General features: G+C 37.9%; 1 protein-coding gene, 1 long non-coding RNA gene and 1 other non-coding gene across 10 annotated transcripts in view; 2 read left to right on the forward strand and 1 right to left on the reverse strand.

The window, feature by feature from the left end:
- IPO7 (importin 7) overlaps positions 1-16,351 on the forward strand; it is a 63,691-nt gene that overhangs the window by 40,418 nt on the left and 6,922 nt on the right. Inside the window, exons 7-23 of the mRNA XM_069091203.1 lie at positions 924-1,018; positions 1,135-1,219; positions 3,033-3,167; positions 4,015-4,114; positions 5,213-5,289; positions 5,486-5,602; positions 6,563-6,652; positions 7,074-7,239; positions 8,511-8,671; positions 9,433-9,561; positions 10,436-10,502; positions 10,613-10,738; positions 11,139-11,236; positions 12,181-12,276; positions 12,822-13,042; positions 13,127-13,332; positions 16,069-16,275. Of these exons, the coding sequence (XP_068947304.1) occupies positions 924-1,018; positions 1,135-1,219; positions 3,033-3,167; positions 4,015-4,114; positions 5,213-5,289; positions 5,486-5,602; positions 6,563-6,652; positions 7,074-7,239; positions 8,511-8,671; positions 9,433-9,561; positions 10,436-10,502; positions 10,613-10,738; positions 11,139-11,236; positions 12,181-12,276; positions 12,822-13,042; positions 13,127-13,332; positions 16,069-16,275 (2,176 nt within the window). The remainder of the gene's footprint in view (positions 1-923; positions 1,019-1,134; positions 1,220-3,032; positions 3,168-4,014; positions 4,115-5,212; positions 5,290-5,485; positions 5,603-6,562; positions 6,653-7,073; positions 7,240-8,510; positions 8,672-9,432; positions 9,562-10,435; positions 10,503-10,612; positions 10,739-11,138; positions 11,237-12,180; positions 12,277-12,821; positions 13,043-13,126; positions 13,333-16,068; positions 16,276-16,351) is intronic.
- The window catches only part of LOC138163740 (uncharacterized), a 255,265-nt gene that overhangs the window by 20,403 nt on the left and 218,511 nt on the right, over positions 1-16,351 (reverse strand). The gene's annotated exons all lie outside the window — the stretch shown is intronic.
- Positions 6,762-6,944, forward strand: LOC138163932 (small nucleolar RNA SNORA23). Its single transcript, XR_011168957.1, has one exon. It is a non-coding gene; the product is annotated as a small nucleolar RNA SNORA23 (small nucleolar RNA).

The following is a 16,351-nucleotide window of genomic DNA, read 5'->3' on the forward strand; positions in this document are numbered from 1 at the left end:
GCACGAGCTCTGGAGTCAGGAAGACCTGAGTTCAAATTTGGCCTCAGACATTTAACACTTAATAGCCTTGTGACCTTGGGCGAGTAACTTTACCTCAATTGCTCTGCCTTCACCCCTGCCAAAAAAAAAATTAGCAAAATTTGTGAGCACCTTCCTACCAGCAAACTTCTAACCAAGCTTCCCCTAATGGGCTCCACCTGAGACCTATTAATGGGCAGGGAAGATCTTAAATCCCATTAACATTACACCTACTACTCATCACATCCTTCTCAAGGAAAGGGCCCAAAACATTTTATTTTTTTTTTCCTCAGAGAAGGGAAGGCAAGGCTTTCAGAGTTAAGTGACTTGCCCAAGGTAACACAGCTAGTTGTGTTGAGTGTTTGAGGCCAGAGTAACTCAGATCCTCCTGAGTCCAGTGCTCTATTTGATGTGCCACCTATCGATTGCCACCCCCCCCCAAAAAAAAAAACAAAACAAAATATTTTAGGTGGCATATATCTACAGTTATTGCTGTTTTGCTCTTTTGGTTCTGATATTTGCATGCTTTGGCTATTTGGATTTTTTTACATAAAGTAAGAATTCCAAGCATTTTAAAAATTATTTATTGGTTGAATGAGAGTTCTTTATGGAATTTCAAATTTTAAGCTGATTGTTAGTAATAGTTGGAGGGATGGTGTTTGTTTTTAGATTTACCTGAAGACTAATTTTGCCTCAAGTGTCCACCAACTTGTAGTACAAATCACCATGATTTGCAAAAGGTACTGGAATTTTACTTGTATTGAAGGTATTATTTTTCACTCCTAACTTGCTTTATTTAAATGGAAGATTTGTACATTGGGAGATAATTTTGATTTCTACAGCTATGGTCCTAGCAATATACTTTTAAAAACGTTATTATAGTCAATAAAATTTCCTCTAAAAAGGAAACCCTTCAAGTTGAAGAGGATGATCGACCAGAATTACCATGGTGGAAATGCAAGAAGTGGGCTTTACATATCTTGGCAAGGCTTTTTGAAAGGTAAGCTTCTTTCCTTTGACCAGTCATTAAAAATGTTTCCCCCCAGAATCTCCTAAGATGGAACTATTTTAAAGCATTAGCAAAAGATTATTGGGAGATTCTTACTTTGTTTTTAGATATGGAAGCCCTGGCAATGTTTCCAAGGAGTATAACGAATTTGCTGAAGTCTTCCTAAAAGCATTTGCTGTTGGTGTCCAGCAGGTAAAAATCCCTTTCTTAGATATTAGCAGTTGTACTACTCTGATGTCTCCTCTATCCTGCAAGATAGTGATCCTGGATTTCATTGCACTACTACCTGTGATAATTTGCATACTGGAAAGGCTTTATGTTTGGACCTTGAAATCATAGTCTTATCACTAAGAAATATAGAGATGCTCAATACCAGAAGACTAGCCACTAGATGTGACTATGTCAGTCCTCTCCTTAGTACCCTTCAGGGGTTCCCTATCACCTAGGATCAAATCAAAATGCTGTTTAGCATTCAGAGCCTTTCATAACCCAATCCCCTCCTACCTTTAATTCTTCCACCTTACTCACTGCTGTGTAGTGATACTGACCCCCTGACTGTTCCTCACACAAAATAATACAACTTTTGATCTGTGCATTTTCATTAGCTTTCCCCAGACTGAGACCTCTCTTTCCTCCTTTCTGCCTCCTCCTCCTTCAAGTCCTAGCTAAAATTATACCTTTTTTAAGGAGTTTTTCCTGATTCCTCCTTAATGCTATTGCCATCCTCTGTTGATTATCCCAGTTTACCCAAGATTGTACATAATTATTTGCATGTTGTTGCTGTGTTTCCCTGATAATAAGACCTATCCCGAAAATAAGCCCTCCCCGTACTGTGTAAGATTCCTCGAAAATAAGCCCTATTGAGATTGCTACTGTAGTGAAGGTGATCCCCTGCGCTACACGCTACATTACGGTACCCTCGGTATGCACCATCCCCTGTCCCCCCCCCCCCCCCCCCCCCCCCCCCCCCCTCCCCCCCGTGAAACGAACGCCATGCTCCGAGCTGCAGCAGTGAGCGAGTCATCCTGTTCTTCCCCAGTGATTTGCTTATTGAATAAAGGAACATTTTTTTGTTCACATTTACCTGTTTATTAAAATTGATGTCAATGTTCATTAAAATAAGCCCTCCCCTGAAAATAAGCCCTCTGGTGTTTTTCTGTCCAAAAAATATAATAAGACAGTGTCTTATTGGGAAACAGTACTTACGTTATTATAAGTGTGGCCTCTGTGAGAGCAGGGACCTCTTTTTGTCCTTGCTTTGTGTCCTAGGAACTTGGCACAGTGCCTAACATAGAGTAGTTAACTAATGACTGCTTCTTGACTGACTCGACCATGAATTCTTTTGGCCACAGTAGGTCATAAATATCATCCACTAAAAATTTGAAGGGGTATTGGTGGAGGTAATATTCACACTGCAAATGAAGTATAGAAATATTTTATAGTAGGAAATTGAACTATTTTTGTAGCTTTATTTACTTTATACTTTTTTGATTTCCTTTCCTTAATTATGCCGATAATCTAAATTTTTAAACTTTTCTTTAATTTATGTATTTACTTTGTTTACGTTTTGCAAACCAGTCTTCTGTTAACATTGTATTGAACAAATTGAAACATTCCCATAACAGTTGCTCTCTATATGATTGACCAAATTTAAAATAAATTTAGACTCTCATGTAATAAATGTTTTTAATTATCTACTAAACTCACTCTTCCTCCTAATTTAATCGTTTTAAAATTTTATTTTAATCAATTCATTTTCTCTCCTTACACCTTCTACTCTCCCAGTTGAGGGAAAAAACCCAAGATCCTTCTTGAAAATATGCATCATCTAGGAAAACAAAGTCCTTTGGCTGTATCCAAGTATTTGTCTTCTTTTGAATGGTGTCATAATTTATGTTACAAGGAATATTAGTATTTTAGTTTCTGACTTTGGGGTTATGCTTTTATTGGTAAATACTTATTTCTGCCTTATCACATATCGAGCTGTTAAATTTTTACTTTGTAGGTATTGCTGAAGGTGCTGTATCAATACAAAGAAAAACAGTATATGGCCCCTCGAGTCCTACAGCAGACATTGAACTATATCAATCAGGGAGTGTCCCACGCTGTTACATGGAAGAACCTGAAACCTCATATACAAGTAAAAATTCTTTTTCTAAAGATCAGCAGTTGTGGTTATAGAAATATGGGGCGTGTGTTTGTATGCATATAGAAGTGGAGAGGATATATATGGAGAAAGAAACCATAAAGTAATAGTTTTTATTTGTTCTTTAATATTATGATTTAGTTACCCTGTCCTGGTGATATGATGGAGATGAATAATATATAACATAAATCTAGTGCCTTATATATCTTGACTTGGGTTATTAAATTTTAATCTTTATCTTATACATTCCTCTCATTTAAAGTGGAGGCAGCTTGGGTCAGTGAAAAGCATGCTGCCTCTGGGATCAGAGCCTGAATTCAAAGCCTGCCTCTGATGATTCCTACTTTTATGACTTTGAGAAAGTTCCATTACTTTCCCTCAACCTCACTTTTCTCATAAGTAAAATCAGAGGGTTGGATTGCATGGTTCCCAAGGTGTTTTCCCGCTTTAGATCTGTGACCCTATGATGGTAGCCAGTTATTTAATTATAACAACAGAAAAGAACCTGTAGATAAAACTTCATCAGACTCATTTCCCATTGTAATTGGCCAATATTCCTATAACTAATCAGTTTGATTTTGTGTAGTAGAACTCTCAAACTTTATGTGTTTGGCTTAAAATTACATGAAGTACTACTGAGTTCTTGAAATACCTGATATATGCCTGCCACCATTATAAATTTATATGTTGAAGAAAGGATCAAATTAAATAACTCATTGGGCTAACTAATGACTTATTGAGACAAATGCATTCTTTTTAATAGGATTGAAGTATTATTGAGAGTTTTAAAAATAGTAACCATTGAAGTCAAAATGGTCACTTTTTAACTTTTAAATTACAGGGCATTATCCAAGATGTTATTTTTCCATTGATGTGCTATACAGATGCTGATGAGGAGCTCTGGCAAGAAGATCCTTATGAATATATACGCATGAAGTTTGGTAAGGACTTAGAGCTTTCTTAAAATTGCATTCCAGCTTTAGCTCAGTAGACTTGGAGTGTCAGGTTTCGACTGCTTTTTTTTATTGCTTACTGAATGAACATACATGTTCCTAGTGCAAAATTAGCATTCTGTGAGACCAGTCCCACTGTCCTCACACAGCGCTTTTCTGACCCAGGCTGTAGGGTGTTGATTCCCCTGAATGGAGTTGTGCAGAAAGTTCAGTTGTTTGCATTTTAAGCCAGACATATGAGGATTCAGAAGAAGAAACTCTCAAACTGGCCCTCCACATCAGTGTTGGAGTTTTATGGAAGAAATAATTTTTAAAGGTCCTCGGAAACAGTGGCAGTGTATCTTGGAAAGAACTCACTTTGAATGGCCTGCATTTTCTCCGGAAAGTCAGTGTCAAGGTCCTTACCTGTGAGGGTGGGAGGTATAGGAAGTTTGGAGAAGGAAGAAAAAATTTGGAGTAGCTTCTGTGGGAAATGAAACGTTATCAATTAGAGGGAAATAAAGGTACTGCCTAGCTGAAGGACTGCCTCCACTTGTGTTCCTCACCTGTGGTCGGGAAGAAAGTTGCAGTTGTTAAAATCACCAGGACATAGGGGTAAGGAATTTGAGATCTGAGGATAGTGTAGCTTTGAAATTCCTTAACTATTGGGTTGAGTTGGAATGTAAAGTAAGAACAGGGGAAACGACCTAAGAAACTCCTCATGGGTCTCTGCGATTGAAGAATTGTATTTGGAGAGTGGAGGAATAACAGGAAATCATTATCAGAGAGGGAAGTGACCACGTTTCTAATGAGGGATGAGATTTTTGTGTAATCATGAACTCCAGGGTGTGACCAACCCTCTGTGGACTGGAGGGTGAAGTAAAGGAGTAGTTTATAGGATTGATTGAAAGAGGTTGAGGAATTGGGAGGTTGTGGAGTGTGAGGGTGCATCTGTGTAGTATCTATTCTTTACGTAGGGAGAAAAGATAAACCAGCTTCACAACACAATCATGTTTTATAAATGACAGCTTTCATAAATTGTATTAAATGCTGGAAATTATTGTAATTTAAGGTGTTCTTAGCCTTACAGTACAATTTGTCCTATAGATGTGTTTGAAGACTTCATTTCCCCTACTACTGCTGCCCAGACACTCTTGTTTACAGCCTGTAGTAAGAGAAAAGAGGTAAGTTAATTCTTTGGGGCAAAATATCTGTTCACAACCATTGATCAGTTGCTCTAAAATGTGTCCAAACACAACTGCTTTAGAAATTTAGTAGTAATTAATTTGTTATTGACTTTACTTATATTGTTGCTGTCTGTCACCGATCCTTTAAATTCGTTTTGAGTACTCAGCATGTTGTCCTTTTTCTTTAATCTAGGTTTTGCAGAAAACAATGGGATTTTGCTATCAGATTCTTACAGAGCCAAATGCTGATCCTCGGAAAAAAGATGGTGCTCTGCATATGATCGGTTCTTTGGCTGAAATCCTGCTGAAGGTATAGAGAGCTGGGGGATGGGGGTGGAGGGTGGCAGCTCAGTCATACTGCATGATGTCTTAGACATCTAGGTGGTTTTGGTTAATTGAAGCATCATGGACATAATTGCATGTGCCATTGGCCGTTTGAGGAAAATCAGACCATTGTAAATGGCCTTCCTGCTCTTAATTCAAACACAGAATAGTTGTGAGCTTACAAAGGAGATATAAATTCCAGAGTGAATATTTGAATTATAAAAGAATTCATTGCCTTAGAAAAGAATTCATTAAATTGTAATTTCTTGTCTATTTAAAAAACTAGAACTTAATTTAGGAGTATATATTTTCATAATGGACTCCTCTTATTTGTTGGGCCCATTTTACTTTTTTCTATTATATCCTTGTAATATGCGGAATGAGAGCATGATAGGGATAAAAAGCATGCAATGGAAAAGGAGACGTGAATTCAGATCCAGTTCTTGGCACAAGCGAGACCTTGGGCTTGTTGGCACTGAGACTCAGTGCTGTGGCTGGCTTAAAGGCTGTCCTTGCAGATTGCCTCCTTCTGTGCAGTAAGTTGCATGCCTAGTGTTCTTTTCACAGGTGAAATCAGAGGTCTTGACCAAAAAGTTTTCAAATTAACTATTTTTGTAACTGTTTGATTTGCATTAATAAGCCCAGGTGATTTTCTCTATGTGTGCACACATATGTACATATATACAAATATACATGTAAAATAAATTTGAGTTTCAGGCTTTGATTGGAAGAATGAGTTCTTATGGGGTTTTGAAATTGTTTGTATTCTTACAAAAATAAATATTAACCCTGAGGAGTTAAATTTTAGAACCAAACCCAGTGGATGACTAGGAATAGTATAGGCTTTTTTCTCTCATTGTGATGCACAATTTTAGTTTTAGCCTTAGATTGGTTTTTAGAAGAGTAATTACTTCAGCAAGAAATAATTCTCCTTATATGTCAACAGAAAAAGATCTACAAAGATCAGATGGAGTACATGTTGCAAAATCATGTATTCCCTCTCTTCAGCAGCGAACTAGGCTACATGAGAGCAAGGGTAAGCATATTTTAAAACTTGTGTTTCTTCATATTGTTCAATTTTGGTATTTAATTATGTGTAGACTGCTTGAGAGTTTTCTGTTTTAACATCAATTTCCTAACTGGCTGCAGCCTCGTGTGCATAGTTTCCATCTGTGTCTGGTAGCAGTGTCTGTTTGCGTTTTGCATTCAGATGCTGCTGCCCACACATAATCCTGCAGCCAAAGAGAAACTTGGGATCATAGTACTGGCCTAGTGACGTCTTTTTGGACAAACCTACCACTGGTCAGCCTCCGAACTCCCAGACATAGAAAACGTGTGTGTTTAATACACTTGGTTATGATCCGGCTTCTTTTTTCCTTTCCTATTTATGTATTGAAAAAAGCATTATTCTGTACGGTTGAAATGAGGCATCTTTACTTTAATCACATCTTTTCAAGGCTTGTTGGGTTCTTCATTATTTCTGTGAAGTGAAGTTTAAAAGTGACCAGAACCTGCAGACAGCCCTGGAACTGACCAGACGGTGTCTGATTGATGACCGAGAGATGCCTGTGAAGGTGGAAGCTGCTATTGCCCTTCAAGTCCTGATTAGCAATCAGGAGAAAGGTAAGGAAATTATGTGGAAGAATTCTCTGTAACTTTACATTTCTGCATCAAATTATTTCTTTATTGATGCTATGTGTACTAATTTTTTTGGTTTACATATCCCATTCATTTCCAACTCTATCCTTCCCCTTCCCTCCAGGGTCATCCCTTTCTAGTACCAAAAAAAAAAAAAATGGGGGGGAGAGTTTTAAAGGGAGGGTGAAACTTACCAGCACATTCACTGACTTCTGACAGTCTCAGCAATGTTTCTGTTTCAGTCCCTCCAGGGACAAGGTGCATATTTTCCTTTTTTTTTTGACAAGGTGCATTTTCTCATCTCCTTTTCATCCACCCGTCTGTCTTTGTATCTATGTATCTATGTATCTATGTATCTATGTATCTATCTATCTATCTATCTATCTATCTATCTATATTTTACAACATTCAGTTCCACAATCCCTTGAGTTCCAAATCCTTCCCCTCCCCACAATGGCGGCACGCAACCAAATATTGCAAATATGAAATCAAGGATGTACAAGTACCTCCTCATTAAACATTATTTAAGTTGTAAAGTACAGTTGTAAGCAATGGAGTGAAGAAGAAAGAAGAAACAAAAAAAAAGAGAGAGAGCAAGTCTTTTGCTTTAGTCTGGAGACTCTGTAATGCTTTCTCCGGATGTGGACAACCCTTTCCATCAGGAGTCCTTTGGAGTTGTCTCCTAACCTTGCATTGCTGAGAGGAGCCCAGTCTCTTAGTCTTCAGAGATATGATGTGTCTTTAATTGTGTACAGAGTTCTCCTGGCTCTGCTCTCAGGGACAAGTTGGGTCATCATCACAGGCCAGTATTTCAGGGGGGGCTGTAGTTGTCCCTACATTTACCTTCTCCTACCTACACTTTGTGTATATGTTCCTCATTTTGTTTTCTTCACTCTGTATTCATCCTATTCATACAAAAATCTTGACATCACTTTCTGCATGTGTATGTATAGGGAATTACGCATAGAGATAGAGGAGCTGCAATGGAAGTCTTGGTGCCACTGTGGCTCTGAGCCGCGGGGCCCAGAAGCCCAGCTTTCGTATCACCAGGGCAGGGCTGCCATCGACAGTCTGAAGATGGAGGATTTGAGTTCTGTTGTCCCCCTTCTGTTCTGGGTGGCCCTTTCACAGTGTCCCATTTAAAGTTGAGGTTAAGGTACTTCTACTTCATCATCTCCAGCCTTTTTCTAAAGGTCCAATGAGATAACAGTCAAAAAGTAGTATATAAGTAATGGGAGCTCCTTTTTATCTTGCAGCTAAGGAATATATTACACCATTCATTAGGCCTGTGATGCAGGCTCTTCTTCATATCATACGAGAAACAGAAAATGATGATCTTACCAATGTGATTCAGAAAATGATCTGCGAGTATAGTGAGGAGGTTACTCCTATTGCTGTTGAAATGACACAACACTTGGTAAGTGTTGTATTCTTGCACATTGGTCCTTTAAAGCCTGGTCCATCTTTGGTAGAAAATGATTCCTGAGGACCTTTCCACTTGTGAATTGCTCTGATTTTATTGTATGTGGTGGTTACATTTTAACGTTGGTGTTTACACATAGTTATAAACTATTTCCTTTGATATTATCTGCTATAGGATTTCCCAACCATATATTTGCAGGAAATTTTTCTTTTACAACCTAAGAAAGCAAGCTCCCCTGCTTCAGATAAGCTATACATAAACAAAAACAAAAAACCCCCAACATGCAAAGATCCTTCACTTAATAATCACTTCCTCAGGTTCCTTGTGTTTTTAAGAAGAGCACAGGGGTCCTGATATTTTCAGACAGAGCTGTTTGCTTGGGAGAATTTAGATGTTTGCCACTGAATATCTTGCTTCTCAGTGTTGTTTTGAAACATCAGTTTTTCAAATATTCCTGGCTTACTAAGCTGTTATTTGGTATTAGGAGGGGAAATCTTATATTTCTTAGATAGGAAGTAACTATGACTCTCTCCAAGTTGGAATATTTCAGTTAACGACACACCTTTAGTGACTTTTCTTTGAAAATGAATTTATCCTTCTCAAAGTTACCTGTTGTTGGATGAAGTAAGGCTAATTTCAGAAAGGTATTTTATTTTAATAGCCTTCCATAATTGAAGATATTAAATCATTATGGGCAGCTATTTCATAAAGGTGATTGATTGTGTTGATTAATCAGACATATTCTCCTCTCCCAGGCCATGACATTTAACCAGGTAATCCAGACTGGGCCAGATGAAGAAGGAAGTGACGATAAAGCAGTAACAGCTATGGGAATCTTAAATACAATCGATACGCTTCTTAGTGTGGTGGAAGATCACAAAGAGGTGAGAAAACTATTGCCATGAGAACTTCTCCAAAAGTGAGCCTGCACATCTTCTGCACAGACTTCTCTGGTCTTTTTTTTATTTGAGCTAGGCTCCTTGAATTTATTAAAGGCACTGTTTTCCTATATGTGTTTTACCTTCAATTCTACCAGCATTTAGTTAAGGTGCTAGTGTGACAAAAAAATTTAGAAGGAAAATAAACCAAATATTCAGTAGGTATCTGGATCCCCAATGTTAAACCCAAAAAGCAGCATGTGGCCTGTCATTTAGGTGCTTTTTTCTTGCTGGTAAATGCAGTTCAGCGTCCTTCATGTTATCCTACCTGGTTAAACAGAAGGCATGGCTGTCTCTTAAACTTCAACATATTGCATACTTTTTTTTTCTTCTTGTCTATTAAGAATGTAGTTTTAAACTAAAAATACTGAGTTGATCATTTCTAGTAATTTAAATACTGTTTCCTAATTATGTGCTCATATACTTGTAAAAGTTTTGGCAATGTTCGTGTTATGTTATACTTTTTTTTTTTGCTTTTTTTTTTTGTGGGGGGGGAAGGCAGGGCAATTGGGATTAGGTGACTTGCCCAAAGTCACACCGCTAGTAAGTGTTATGTGTCTGAGGCCAGATTTGAACTCAGGTCCTCCTGACTCCAGGTCGGGTGCTCTATTCACTTGTGTCACCTGGCTGCCCCTACATTATGCTTTTGTAAGTCTTACATTCAGTCCCCAGTCACAAAGAGTCAGTGCATATTGGTTGCAATCTCAGGATAAAGAATGAATCTGTTTTGAAATTGTGATATTCTAGATATGTTGGAAGCAGAAACTGAGTCACCTAGTGGGTTCTGATGCTGTAATTTCTTTTACCTGTTCTCTTTCAGATAACACAGCAGCTGGAGGGCATCTGTTTGCAAGTCATTGGTACTGTTTTACAGCAGCATGTTTTAGGTACCTATATAGATATTTTATGCCTTTGTATGAAATAAGGGGTCTGATGTCATACAACCCTAGTTTTATGTGAACACAGAATAACTCTTTCACAATTCATTCTATTTCAGAGTTCTATGAGGAAATCTTTTCCTTAGCTCACAGTTTGACCTGTCAGCAAGTCTCTCCACAAATGTGGCAACTTTTGCCTCTTGTATTTGAAGTCTTTCAGCAGGATGGGTTTGATTACTTTACAGGTAAGAAGTCAACTTTGAAATACTCTGGCTTTCTCGCTTCTTTGTAATATCAATTGTTTGACTTCAGTCCCCATCATTTCTTAGATGAGGAAAATTGGGGAAAAAAAAGCTTCTATATCCCCACTCAGAATCAGTACCCTGGGAAAATAAAATTTCTTTGCTTGTGCATGCCTCATTTCCACTAGTTTAGCCTGATAGAGAATAGTTAATTAGAAGCAGAGTAACTTAGTGAAAAGGACCAATTCAGTAATTCTGGGTTCATGTAGTAGGTGTTGCAGAGGGTTGTTTTCATGAAGTATTCCATTAATGTGAGTTTTTATTAAAAATCAATTCCTCTAACTAAACCTTTGTTACAGTGAAACTGATCACATATATAACTGAAGACTTTTATTTAACACAGATATGATGCCTCTTCTCCATAATTATGTAACCGTGGACACAGATACCCTTTTGTCAGACACCAAATATCTTGAAATGATATACAGCATGTGCAAAAAGGTAGGTAGCCTAACTTAGTGATGGTTGGTACCAGTTCGCACAGAATCAGCAAAACAGTACTTCTGCTGTGGTCCTCAGGTGTGTGTCTGCCCCCTCCACGATGGGCTGGTGTTCTGTACCATTCATTCAGGATTCTGTAGGCACATCGTTGGGGAGTGGAACAACAACATTGTTCCACCCCTTTCACTTGTTTCCTTTGAGCTCTTAAGAGTTAAAAGGTGCTTGGGACAAGAACTAGGAACATAGTATGTTTGATGAAGTGTTTGAAGAAAGCACCTTATTTACTGTTGTGTGCCTCTGCCATGTGGAACCTCAGGGTCATTAGTCATAAAAGGAGAAAAATAGTATTTGTACTATCCACCACAGGATTGTTTAGGAAAATGCCTTTAAATTTTTAAAGGAGTTTAACAAGCCTGCAGGTATTGAATGTTGGAAGGTCAGCTCAATAGTGACTCTTTTGAGAAACAGTATCCTTTCATGGAAAGTAATAAATGTGTAGTGGAGATCTTAAAAATTCCAAGCATATTGTGCATCATTCATTTGCAAGATATTCATTGTACTAGACTGTAAATAACATCATTTTCAGTTTCCTTGTGTAAAATGAACACCTGGGATTAGGTGACATTTCCTAAATATTGTGGTTCATTGGCACTAGGTATAGGTAATGTCCAAAAATCTCTTAAGACATTTATTTCCATGCTTACAGTGTGTAAAGGAACATTTTAAACTGACACAAATACCTTTAGTACGTTGTAAATAGTGTCAGCTTTTTCTATGAATCTCTTGCTGCTTTGTTTGGTTGCCCCAAGCGTTCACTCAGGGTGAGAGCAGCCTCTGGGAAGTATATAGTCCACCTCACCAAGAGAATGGGCTAGGGGGAATCTAGTCTACCATTGACTTCACTTTAAGAAGCTTTATTCTAGTTTTATCTTTTACTTTGATAGGTCTTGACAGGTGTAGCAGGAGAAGATGCAGAATGTCATGCAGCCAAGTTGTTGGAAGTGATCATTCTACAATGCAAAGGGCGTGGCATTGACCAGGTCAGTAATATTATACCAACTGCAATTGATTTTTGAGCACATCAGGGAGAAAGTACCAGACATACATTTAAAGTCGTGAAAATTTTTCCATAGTCACTCTCCATCTTTTGACTATTATGTTGAGTCCAAAAGAATGTTTTTCCCACCAAATTATTGTATTTCCCACCAAAATTAATGTATTTCCCACCAAATTAATGTAACGAAATTAATGTATTTCCCACCAAATTATTCCTGCTTGTAGCACAGTAGTTCTATCATTAACAGTAACTTTTAGAAACTCTTAGAATGTGGGGGGATCCCACTTAAAGGCCTGATAAGTCCTTATTCAGCATTGCCTTGAATACTGGTATTCTTTTGATATTAATTGGGAACAGACAAGGCAGGTAATTACTTTCTGAATTAAACTGTCTAGTATATGTTTCAGGCAGCTAGCAGGGCTTTGCATTGTTATAGTAAAATTTGGTCAGGAGAGTATTATGTGGAATTGGTTTGGATATGGTCCTTGCTGGCATTGTGAAATAACATTGCTTTTTAATGCTTTGCAGTGTATTCCCTTGTTTGTGGAAGCTGCATTGGAGAGACTGACCAGAGAGGTCAAAACAAGTGAACTCCGAACAATGTGTCTTCAGGTTGCCATTGCAGCTCTCTACTATAATCCTCATCTGCTTCTCAACACCTTAGAAAACCTTCGGTTCCCCAACAACGTTGAACCTGTTACAAATCACTTTATTACACAGTGGCTTAATGATGTTGATTGTTTCTTGGGGTAAGTGACTTAATAAGGAGAATTGCATCTCGTCTAAACTTTGTGAATGCCTTTTTCCCACTAAACTTCTCTTTTTGTTTTTAGGCTTCACGATAGAAAGATGTGTGTTCTAGGCTTGTGTGCTCTTATTGACTTGGAACAAATACCGCAAGTTTTAAATCAGGTTTCGGGACAAATTCTTCCAGCTTTTATTCTTTTATTTAATGGGTTAAAACGAGCATATGCTTGTCATGCAGAGCATGAAAATGATAGTGATGAAGATGATGAAGCTGATGATGATGAAGAAACAGGTAAGGGGATTGAAATGGTGGAGTCCCCAACTTGCACCATATTTACCTTATAGCAGGGAAGGAGTTGGGAATCAAAAGACCCAGGCTCCATTTTGGCGCTGTCAAATTTTTGTGTGATCTATCCTGGTGTATAGAGGAAAGGTTTACTGACTGTTACAAGTCAGGAACCTGACTCACTTAGGACCTTTGGGCAACATCTGCATCCTCTCTGACCCCAACCCCATCTTGTGGATCAAAATATTCTCCAAGATCACTTTTGTCTATAATGGTTTATATTTAATCACTCTGGTGGGAAGAAATTAGGTTCGGATAAAAGAGTAATAAATAACATTTTTATGAATGCTTGTAAAGCTCTAGATTTTGGAGAAAACATTGTCTATATTTGGATCAATATAGTACTTTTTGAGGAGCTAGGCTCAGAATATATATTTAAATGTATTAACTTTTAATTTACAACATTCAGTTACACAAAATTTCTTTTTTCTTTTTTTTTTCAAATCCGCTTCCCCCCCCCCCACCAGAAAGTAATCTGATAATAGGTTCTACTGATAACTTCACATTAAACATTAGACATGTTACAAAGAAGGATCACAGCTAATGGAATGAATAATAAAAAAGAAGGAACAAAACAAAAAAGAGAGAGAGAGCAAGTAGTTTGCTTTAATCTGCACTCAGGCTCCACAATCTTTCTCAGAAGTAGATAACATTTTCCATCATGAGTCCTTTGGAGTTGTCTCAGAACCTTGCATTGCTGAGATGTACCCAGTCTACCACAGTCACAGATATGTGTCTGTAATTGTGTACAAAGTTCTCCTGATTCTGCTCTCCTCACTCAGTATCAGTTTATAGAAGTCTCTCTAGGTTATTATGAAATCTGTCTGCTCCTCATTTCTTAAAATACTGTAGTATTCTGTCACATCCATATATCACAACTTGTTTAGCCATTCCCCAATTGATGGCCATCCCCTTGATTTCCAGTTCTAGGCCACCACAAAAAGAGCTGCTATAAATATTTTTGTACATACTGGTCCGCTTCCCATTTTTATTATCTTTTTGGGATACAGCCTTAGAAGTGGTATTGCTGGGTCAAAGGGTCTGCACATTTTTATAGCATTTTGGGAACCAGAATACATTTTTGCCATGAAAATTAGACACTGGGGATTGAAATAAACAAATTCAGTTACAAATAACCTAGTCAGTTTTAAAAAAATGAAATGTACAGTAAACTCTCTCTTATCTGGCATAGTTGGGGAGACTAGAGTTTGGTTGTTTTCTCATTCATCAGATAATCTGGTTAGCTGAGAGTTCACCTGCATGGGAAAGAATCTCCTTGGGCATTAAGGAGGCACTTGAAAGCTACCCATTGCCATAGGATCATCATGGTCATGACCTTCCATAGTACTTGTCCTGAGAAAGGCCAGAAGCACTAGTTGAGATTTTTGATTCATCGATTGCCGGATAACAGAGTGTTTACTAAATGCATTTCTCTTCAGGTTGGATTAGTTGTAACAACCTCTCTCAGCAACCCTCCTCCATACTAACATTCCAGCACACCTGCCGTGCAAAGGTAAATCAAGTGGACCATGGGTACTACTTTTCTGCCTCTTAGATGCACACATGTCCTGGTAGTAGAGACCTGGTTGGTGATAAAAGACTGTTTGGGATTTTGGAAAAGACTATTTTAATGCCAACATAGGGGAGGGACAGTAGGGAGTCATGGTTCAAATTGAATAAAATGGAGGGGGTTGACCTAGAACTGAGTTTCCTTGTTTTTATTTAAAACTCTTGACTAGTCTTCTTTAACTCAGTCCTTTTTTAATGCAGTGAATGTCACAGCCTCAGTGATGAGGTAGGTTTTGTTCTCCCCATCCCTTGTCATTGTAGAAATTTCTGAAGTGTGACAATGAGTTAGGTGGTGATTTGGGGGGAAGAAGGAATAGGTCATGGAGAAGAAGTCATTTTTTGGAAATTTAAATGTTTTTAGAAGGAAGGACTTTTTGTGGTTTGGAAATTTTGGGCCTGGGAATAAAAATTTGCGGCAAGCTATTTCTGTTTTTTTGTATATCTATACTTACGGAAAACACTGCTTCCTGAGCTCTTGTTAATATCTGTGTGACGTTAGGTTTGTCTCCCTCACTTCTGACCCCTAATTTCCTCATCTGTAAAGATGATTTTAGACTAAATCATATATAACACTCCCAACATGCTATAATTATGATCTGAATGTCAGCTTTTGGCATAGTTATTTTTAGTTTCCAGTAGTACTTTATATCTAAGCACCATGAAGGTACTAGGTAATATACAATATCATATGGAAAGAGTTGAATTTGAAGTTATAGGAAGTGTAACTCTATTGTCTCAGTGGGTGTGGAACCTTTCTTTCCTTTTTTTCTTTTTTTTAAATATAAAATGAGGGAAGAAACAACAGGGGATGTACTGGATGATCATTCAGGTCCCTTCTAGTGATAAATCACCTGCAGAAGCTATTAAGCAGTTAGTTGATTGTGTGTTTTTAAACAACATTAGGATTTAAATTTTCTTTTGAGGTTGTCCTTAATAACCTGCTTATAAGTCTGCTTCTAAAATGGGCTTTCAGAACGATTAGTGGTGCCATGAACACTCTTCCTGGAAATTCTTAAGTTGTGGAACTAATTATATACATTCCTGTGAATGTGTTGTCATTTTGTTATTTAAAATGATCTTCTCACATGTAAAAACATTGCTATTCTTTGACAGAAGAGCTTGGAAGTGATGAAGATGACATTGATGAGGACGGGCAAGAATACTTAGAGATTCTGGCTAAGCAGGCGGGAGAGGATGGTGACGATGAGGAGTGGGAGGAGGATGATGCCGAAGAAACTGCCTTGGAAGGCTATTCCACAATCATCGATGATGAGGAGAACCCCGTGGACGAGTATCAGATATTCAAAGCTATATTTCAGAGTGAGTCATTCCGATACGGCTCAGGTGTCTGTCTGAAAATAGGCAGGTGGCTAACTCAGAATAAATGTGAAAATTA

Source organism: Petaurus breviceps, unplaced genomic scaffold, assembly GCF_028583685.1.
Source record: "Petaurus breviceps papuanus isolate PSGF00001 unplaced genomic scaffold, PetGlider_PUasm1.0 188, whole genome shotgun sequence".
In the NCBI taxonomy this organism is placed as follows: domain Eukaryota; kingdom Metazoa; phylum Chordata; class Mammalia; order Diprotodontia; family Petauridae; genus Petaurus; species Petaurus breviceps.